Here is a 9436-nt window from a genome sequence, read left to right on the forward strand (position 1 = left end):
CTTTCTTCATTTTGTTTCAATGAGAATACTGTTCCTCAAAGCAACACCATGTCCCAAATCATTAAAGACCACTGGCTGTAACTGAATAAGAACATCTTATTAACACATCTTATCCAGGAAACAGAAACACTTAGGGTCTGTTGGGACTAAGAAGTCCAGAGGGAGAAGAAAATAATCATATAATAGAGAAAAATCTAGCCAGTCTGGGAATGCTGGCTCAAACCTATGCCAGCCAGTCTGGACAGCATACTAGTGAGGCCCAGGTTTGTCTGGACTGCTAAGTGAGACCCCGTTTCAAAACAACCCAAACAAAAATGTAATTTAAAAGGCAATAGTTCTGTATCTCATTTTTCTTTCTATTCGAATTTATATTCTGAGGTTTAGAAATTGTTCAAACTCATCTAAATTAAGCAAATTTGGACTCAACAGAGACAAGGGTACTGTTGTTTTACACGGGGTTAAAATGAAATTGCAAAGTAGACCGACTTTTAAGTACATTTTAGAGCAAATAGTGCAGAAGTCCTAAAGGCTTTCCAAAACCACCCTCCCCTCTCTCACTCCCACCCTCCTCCCCGCATGCAATCAGGAGGATTCCTGGAACTTGCTAAAGGCAGTTAGTGACAAAAGCTAGATTTCCGTCAGCGGCTTTAATTAAAGTTAGCTTTTAGCCTGTGCCCTCGTCATGTGCCAAAGATTTAGATCGGGATTAGCAAACGCTAATCCACGTGTAAAGGCTCTGTAGGCTCCATACGGTAGCGCCCCCCACCCCCCGTTAGCCCGCCCTCTTTAAATGTACGTATCGACTCCTCTGGGTTATCCTTAATTAATTTCAAGAGCTGTGAACAAATTCCCATCGTTGGTGTCTTCTTTCATCAGCCTAACTTTTAAGCAAGTAACCCACCAAAGTGGTCTCGCCTCGCCTTTTCACTCTCTACTTTCTGCGTTTAGTTCTCACACATTAAAAAATTAACTTGAAGCAGAGTTAAAACGTCTCCCCACAAAGTAACTCCTAATTTTAGGGCTCTTTAAGATGATTTTGAAGCCAGGGCTGTATCTGATGAGACCAGAGAAGATAAGAACAGTCTCCAAATGTGGGTGGTAGTTGGGGGGTGGGGGTTGTCGCCGTAGGATGCCTCCGGGGGCGCTGTCAAGCCTCAGAAGTGGGAACTGGGTTTCCCTGATCAGGGCCTGGGCGGGTGATCAAGGCAGGGGGATGGGCAGGGGGCCATCAGGGGAGAAGTCTCCGGCCTTTCCACATCTCTCAACACCATCCCTCCACCCCAACCCCCTCCTCCGTGCAGAATCTTCAACTGGCCCGCAGGAGGGAGAAGGGCCCCGGGGGGCTGGCCGCGGCCAGGAGGATTGGCCTTTGTGGCCCGGTGGCCGGCCGTGGCGCGCAGGCCGAGGGGCGGGGGCTTGACCCCCAGGTGCATTGTCCGGCGGGGCCCTCCCCCTGTCCCCGGGGTCGTCCAGGCGATCTCAGCGTGTCCCTCCGCCAGCAGCGCCGACCTCGCCGTACGGGGCCCAGGGGCCAGATGTAGAAAGTAGTCCCCGGCCGGCCAGGCTGTCCACTGCGCCGCCCTCTACAGCCTCCCTCCGCCCCCGGCTGGACGCGGCGCGCGTGGTCCCCGCGGCCTGGCGCACTCGCGGGGCTCCGTGCGCCTGCAAGCGGCGCGTCGCCTCCCCACGCCGGAGCAGCGTGTTGCAGCAGGAGCTGCGGGTCCAGGAGAGCAGCGGGAGCAGCGGGCGCGGGCGAACAGCCCGGGAGCATGCCCGCGCAGCCCCGCTGAATGGCGCCTCCCGTGAGCCCGGGGATGCTGCCCCTGCTGCTGTTGCTGCTACTGCCGCCGCTCGGCTCGGTTCCAGGTGAGCGCGCTTCCCATGCGAGTGTGCGCGACCGTGCGCGACCGTGCGCGGGGAGGCGGACGGGCAGGGATGCCTCGGGTGGTGGGGCGGGCCAGGGTTCTCTCCGGATGCGCTCTCCGAGCGCTCCGAGGCCAAGGCCGAGTCTCCCTAGATCCGCTGACCACTAGCCCTGCTCAAGCCATTGTCCGAGCTGCGGCCAGCTGGGGGCTCCGCGCTGCCTTCCCGGCCGCACGTGGTTTTATTTATATTGTTTCCTGAGTGGCAGCCTCTCCACGCAGGGGGGCGCCGCGGTTGCGCGCCGTTTCCAGGGTTTGCAGTGGGGTTCCTCCAGGTCTCTTGGTGGCCAAGCTGGGTGCCCCACGTTTTCGAAGCTCCAAACTGAGCAAGAAGATGGGAGGATGAAATTGCAAAGAGAAAGTTGTGTGGACCATTTGTGCCCAAAGAGAGGCAGGGAGAAAGGTGTCTGGATAGAACTTACTTTCTGCATGTAGGTCTTTGGGGTCCCGGCTAGAGGTCCCTGAAACCTCCAGATTAACCTTGCACAAACTTGCATAAATTTATTTATTTCCCTTTCTACAGTCTTGGTTTCTTCAAGGACAGAAAAATGTAAAGTGAATATTAGGGAAAGGAGGGTCTTTGACGAGAGGGGTTTGGGTTATTCATTTGTAAGTTACCATCACTGGTCTCTTCTCCTCCTCCCACTCCTCCCCCTCCTCCTTCTCCTCTTTTCTTTTTTTTTTTTTTTTTTTTTTTTTTTTTTTTTTTTTTCCTTGAAGGAGTTAGTTTCAGTTAGCAAGAGAAAGGATCAAAGTGGGATGCGGCTCAGAAACACAATGGGCGTCTTCCGGAGTGGTGCATGCTGCACGGGGTTGTTGGGGTAGCTGCCCAAGAGACCTTAGGGGAAGTCTGGAGCCCCAGACTCTGAGGTTTTCAGGATCTATCTTGATCAGAAACAGATAAATCATTGCTGGGTATTTGTAATCAGGTCCTCGAGCTGACCAGAAGAAACGTTAAAAAAAAAAAAAAAAATCTCCCACCAAGACTCCTAATTTTTTTGTTGGCTCAAATCAACAAGCTTTTGCTCTGATGGCAGGAGGCAACGAGTGCATTATTCTGGGGGACCTGGAGCTTGTGTATGCTTGGATAAAGCATTTCCTCTGCTCTGATAAAAATGTGTATTGGCTGATTAAGCAATCTCCTATCCCTCTTAGACAGTAAGGACCAATTAGTCACGCATTTTTTTTTCCAACAGTTGGTAGCACTAAAAAAGTGAAATAAAGGTTTCCTAATCCGATCACCCACTGAGTACAAGCGGCAAGTTACCAACTTTTCAAAGTCTATTGTGTGCCCTTTAAATACCTAGCTGGCTTGGCAGAAATGAAGTAAATGGATTTCTTTTAAGGAGTGGAGACAGCATCCCTGCTGTAAAAGGGCAGATAGGGAAAAAAAAAATGCAAACTTGTAATTTGTCACAAAAGATAAACGTACTTCCCAAAGGAGTAGGTGCCGGGTTTCCCCAAAACACTTCAGGAGACAAGGAAATAAACTCGCTTGTTCACAGAGTTGGAGTTTTGCTAATGATTTCTTGTAAAATTAGACTTTTATGGCTTAACCCTGTTCAAGATCTTTTTGACAAGCTTGTAAAGTAGCAAACAGCTTGTACTAGTAGGTTCTGATGATTTTGGGTCTCTGGTGAGAAACCTGAGAACCAAATTTTTAGGCTGCATAGAGGGTATTAGAATCTTGCCATGTTTTGAGTTGTTGGAAGGGTCAGTGGTTATTAGGGTCCTTGGAAGTTGACCATTATGACTGGAGAAACTGCCTTCTACCACAAAGATGTGTGCTAAATGATTAAATGATTTTATACCTGTAGTTCTGGATATACCTCTTTCTCCCCCCCCCCTTTTTTTTCCCTTTGCAGGCGTGTGGAGCTTTAGCGAACTGTTTTTCATGAAAGAACCACAGGATGCAACAGTCACAAGGAAAGACCCAGTCGTTTTAGATTGCCAGGCTCACGGAGAAGGCCCCATGAAGGTCACATGGTTGAAAAATGGAGCAAAATTGTCCGAAAATAAACGGATCCAGGTTCTATCTAACGGCTCTCTATACATCAGTGAGGTGGAAGGCAGGAGGGGAGAGCAATCGGATGAAGGAGTTTATCAGTGCTTGGCAGTGAACAAATACGGGGCCATTCTTAGTCAGAAAGCTCACCTGACGTTGTCAAGTAAGTGCTGAAATTCTTCTTGGTGGTGAACACTTTTCATTGTTAAAATTCGTTTTCCTAAATTGACTTATAAGTAGCACTAAAGTCATGCATACATTAAGAATTTTACCAGAGAAGATGCTAGCTGGTGCTAAGGGATGCATGCAGAGAAATCTATGTATGTAAACTCCACAGGTTGGGAAGCAAACTCAAATCCGACTTTGGACACAGCGTGAAAGAAAACCTGAGTAGGCGGGCCTAGCCACATGGCAGACGTGGCTCACTGTAAGAATTACATGAAGAAGTTTGGCCAGTGCAAACAGAGCTGTTGTAAAATTTTTAATCTTTTAGAGATCACTGAGTGGAAACAACCACAAATAAATCTTTCTGCTGTGTGGCTGGCTCTTGAGTGCTAAATCTTTCTTACAGCCCATCCTTCCATCTCAGACTGCCCTGAGATCACCCATGTTGCTTTGTGAATGCAAGAGAGGGCATTGGTTAGTGACTCTTGAGCCTTTGAAGTAGTTCTAGTCTTTTCCAGCTGGGAGGGAACAAGATTATGGCTGTTTCTGTTTTAGGCCTAATGGAATTAGGTCAGAAATGCTCTTGTTTTTTTGTTTTTGTTTTTTTTGTAACTTTTAAATTTTTTACTCATTCTTTTCTCATGCGCATTGGTGTTTTGCCTGAATGCATGTTGGTATAAGGGTGTCAGATGCCCTGAAACTGGAGTTAAGAGACAATTGTAAGCTGTCATGTGGGTGCTGGGAATTGAACCTGGATCCTCTGGAAGAGCAGCCAGTGCTCCTAACTGCTGGGCCATCTCTCCAGCCCTAAGACCTGCTCATTTCTTATTTCAGTTGTCATCAAGTTTGTGATTTAAGGATTTTCTTTATACTGACATCGTCTGAGCAAACCATCAGTGTAAGTGATCCTCTGGATCGTGGTTGACTTGGCAGCTGCTTTGGGTGTGAGGATGGGCTTAGGCCAGGAAAGGGAACACCTTCAGGTCGCCACCGCTTCAGGTGACTAAGCAGTATTCAGTAAACTGAGCTGGTGGCAAGAGTGTTACAGTCCAGCTATGCTGTTAACCCAGGAAGGTCAGATCCTGCACTGTACACACACTGACCTGTTCATAAAGAGTAGGACAGGAGGAGCGCGTTCTTGAGATAACCACGTAGGCTTTAGGGAGTGGTCCGTCCAAGGTCTACACAGCAGAAGCTTGCAAGGTAGCTTCAGAGATTCCAGGTGACTTTAACTACAGCTCATTGGCATGTTTCTGCTGAGCTTAGGGAAGTCCTTGGGGGTAATTTGTGCAGTGATGATGCATCCTGGAAACAGAGAGATGTTTGTGTTGAATTACATTGGCAGATTAGAGATGCTTCCAATCCTAGGCCAACTTCCACCCCTACCAAAGAACATAATGATGAAAAGACTTCTGATAAACCCCGCCCCACCCCACTGATTTCCTTTGGCTAGGGTCTCTGGTCAGTAATCTTTCTTGCATTGAGTGCTGGTTTCACTGGATAAATCCACTTGGAAGAGAATGTGCACTTTTTAGCCTTGTGTCTGTTCGCCTGTGCCTTGTCGAATGTGCAATCACTGTGGGGTTTTTGCGTCTCCATCTTTCCAGATTCCTGCAATCATTTTTTTTTTTTCATTTTAATCTTGTCATGTCAAGGCACTGTGGCTTAGGTAGTTTTTGTGGGGAAGTGGGTGATGGAGGTGAGTGGACAGAGGACTTAAAAGACAGACGTTTAACCAGACCACCCTTGTTTCCAGGACCTCCTGAGACTGAACCCCATAGCTCACCCAGCTTGCCGACTCCATAAATAAAATCGGAAATGAAGCAACTATTAGGACCGGGGTCTGGGTTTGTGGCACAGTGTTGGAACATGTGTTTGGCATGCATGAGTGTCTAGGTTCCAAACCCCCAAACCAAATTCAAAATAAAAAATTCCAACCAATCGTACAAAAAGCGTTTACCATTTTGAGTATCTTCACTTTTTTAAAAAAATCTTTAACACTTTTATTACTAATACTTAGATATTAATCACGTTGAGAAGTATTGTGGGGAAGTAGATGGCCTAATCGTCATATTATAAATATAAGAACTTGCATTGAAAAGTCAGGTGTGGTACATACCTGTGAGCCCATCCTGTGGAAGGCTGAGGAGGGAGGGTAGTGAGTGAGTTCTAGGCTAGTGTGGACTGCATATCAAGACCCTGTTTTAGAAATGTTTACTTGCTCACTGATCCATCTCACAGGACCTCACAAGCAAACGCAACTCCCCAGATTGAATGTTTAGAACATCTCTTGCTTTGGTTGGGGAGTGTTACAGGAGAAATTTTGTAGAGTCGCTGTTATGGATTTAAAACAAGAAGCGCCCAAGATATTTAAATTTAGATTTCTCTTTAAAAATAAGACGTCTCCCAGTGATCCTGGATTCATAGTTTTGATGTTTAAGAGGCAGCGTCTTGTGACAGGGGCTCTAATCGCTCTTCCTGTGCAGATGTTATCGTGAGCAGGAAGAGCTGAGGAGCATTAAGTGGGTATTCTGGTGTGTGTGTGTGTGTGTGTGTGTGTGTGTGTGTGTGTGTGTAGCTAGTTCTTACCCTTACGGATAACACCAGGGCACCAGGGCACCAGGGCACCTTGTTCTTTTTGTTTCCTTAGGGGTGTTATGAGCGAATGCAGCTTTTGCTTTTGGTTTAGCTGTAGTAGCCATCTGTAATCTAAAACTTTAATCTGTGACACTCTTTAACTTTTTTTTTGTTTGTTTGTTTATTTTGTTGTTGTTTTTTTTAACCCATAGGCTGAGTCTTAGTTTCTGAATTTAGCAGGCTAGAATCCGGAAAGTTGCACTCTGGGCCAGAATTCCATTATTCATGTGTAAATTAGGAATGGGCAGGGTTAAAAGGTTAGCCGCTGGCCAGGGTGAGGTTTACCCTGTGATAAAGAGCAGATGACCCTCATTCATTGGCCTCGGCTTTCATGTGGCTCTTCTGCAAAGTTGCTTATTGCCATGAATTGTTCTTGAGGAATGCAGAAACTCGAAAGCGAGCTGGCCCTTCCTTAAGTGTCACTGTGGGACCTTATCTCCCCGGCACATCGGCACAGGGCTCTTCCCCAGGGCCTGGAGGCTTGGCTTTCCGCTTGTTCACCCAAGCACAAAAGAATGCGTCTAGTTTAGTTTTGCTAAGGCATCCCTTTTAAAAAAGGAAAACATAGGGTTAACATAATATATAGCTTTAAAAAAAAAAAGTAATCCTTTGTATTGATAGCCATCTCATGGGCCCCCTTTTTACATTTTCATGTAATTAGAAAAGAGGAGGAGTGGTGTGGGGAGGCCCCTCCCTAGTTGCCTATAATCGTCATATATGTAATAATCAGGACACTAAAGCAGGGTCTATGAATGTGAATACATTACATTTCAGTACATCAAAATTTCACCTCCTTGAGCGCTAAGTCTTCCTCCTATAAACACTGTGATTAAAATATTTTAGGAATACCAAGTAACCAGAGAGCTGTATTGATGCTCCTTGCGTCCTTAATGCTGGCGTAAGATAAATCTCAGAGGAAAGCGTTAGTGCGCTAAAACGGTCTCAGATTTCAACAAGTGTAAATTAAGATAAGGGGGGTAAAGGAGGAGGCGGGCGTGTTCTGTGATGTGTAAAAGTCTGGCCATCAGTGAGAACCGAACAGGAAGCTGTCTGTTTCCCTTCCATAAAAGGTGGGACTCGAAGCCTCTGGCTGTGAGGGAGACAGCACAAATCCGGCTATGTTTTAGGGTTTTCGTGATTTTTTTTTTTTTTTTTTTAAAAAAAACTTGGGCAAAGGCTTAAAACCTGTAGATGGAATTCCTTTACTTTCAGATTTAAAAAACAAAACAAAACAAAACTTTGAGATTAAGTGAGTGTTTTTATAACTTTAAAGTGACCAGGGCTGGTGAGATGGCTCAGCGGGTAAGAGCACCGACTGCTCTTCTGAAGGTCCTGAGTTCAAATCCCAGCAACCACATGGTGGCTCACAACCATCCATAATGAGATCTGATGCCCTCTTATGGAGTGTCTGAAGACAGCTACAGTGTACTTACATATAATAAATAAATAAATCTTAAAAAAAAAAAAACATGACTAGACTCACTGCTGTTGGAAGGACATGCTGTTTTTCCTGAGGAAGACACTACTGCTTCAGTGTGAGAGGAAGGTCTTAGCATTTTTATTTTGTGGGTGTAGGTTTCTGCCTTAAACAGTCCTTCATAAATTATTACCCAAACTTTATTTTGGAATATAAAGGACGTTTAAAGTGTTTAAAATAATGTTTGAGAAAAGGGACCAGTGTGGCGTATGAAAAGAGAAGGATATTAAAAGACAGCTCAGATTATTTGAATTTTATCAGAGATGCTGGACCCAAGACTGGCAAAGTTTTCCTGCAGTGTCCTTATTTGGGCGAGGCTTTGACTTTGAGGCCAGACTCCTTTCTGGAGACAGCCAAAACTTACAGCCACCTGTTCCGGTTGAGCGGCACTAACATGGAACTCTGAGTCGATGGATGTTGGAAAAAATAAAGAGAATAAAATAGATATTTCGAGAGACCGATCTGGCCAACTGTACAATAAAGCTTCATTACTGCCTCCTGATACTCTAGAAGAGAGAGAGCTTGAACAAATCTGTTTAAGTTTTGCCAGATGTCCAGGATTCAGAAGTCAGCTCAGTAGAAGCTGTAGACACCTCGTTCTGCAGGCTTCTCCGGGGAGGCTTGGCTCTGAGGCGCTCCCTGCTTAAGGTCTGGGGATCAGTGCCCTGATAATCTCTGGGTCAGAGAACCAGTTTTTCCTCCTTTGCATGCGTTCTTCTCTCACTTTATGCCACTTGTAACACTATCTCCCTCTTTTCAAAGTTGATGGATTTCTTTTTTCTTTTTTAATAAGCAAAGCAGCCTCCAACAAGAGGGTAGAGTTCTCCTTTCTTGAAGACACACACATATGCACACACACTCACAGACACACATACACACACAGACACTCACAGACACACACATACACCACATGAATGTGTGTATTATTTCTGCCCCCCCTTTTTTTATTTTTCTTTTTAAAAAAGATTTATTTATTTATTATATGTAAGTACACTGTAGCTGTCTTCAGATACCCCAGAAGAGGGCATCAGATCTCATTACGGATGGTTATGAGCCACCATGTGGTTTCTGGGATTTGAACTCTGGACCCTCAGAAGAGCAACCAGTGCTCTTAACCACTAAGCCATCTCTCCAGCACTTTTTTGATTTTTTTCAAGACAGGGTTTCTCTGTCTAGCCCTGGCTGTCCTGGAACTCACTTTGTAGACCAGGCTGGCCTCGAACTCAGAAA

At 45.8% G+C, this 9436-nt stretch overlaps 1 protein-coding gene across 1 annotated transcript in view; it reads left to right on the forward strand.

Moving 5' to 3' along the window:
- The first annotated feature begins 1607 nt into the window (after positions 1-1607).
- The window catches only part of Prtg (protogenin), a 101514-nt gene continuing 93685 nt past the window's right edge, over positions 1608-9436 (forward strand). Inside the window, exons 1-2 of the mRNA XM_021207134.1 lie at positions 1608-1866; positions 3788-4090. Of these exons, the coding sequence (XP_021062793.1) occupies positions 1791-1866; positions 3788-4090 (379 nt within the window). The 5' untranslated portion in view covers positions 1608-1790. The remainder of the gene's footprint in view (positions 1867-3787; positions 4091-9436) is intronic.

This window comes from Mus pahari, chromosome 10, assembly GCF_900095145.1.
Source record: "Mus pahari chromosome 10, PAHARI_EIJ_v1.1, whole genome shotgun sequence".
Lineage (NCBI taxonomy): Eukaryota > Metazoa > Chordata > Mammalia > Rodentia > Muridae > Mus > Mus pahari.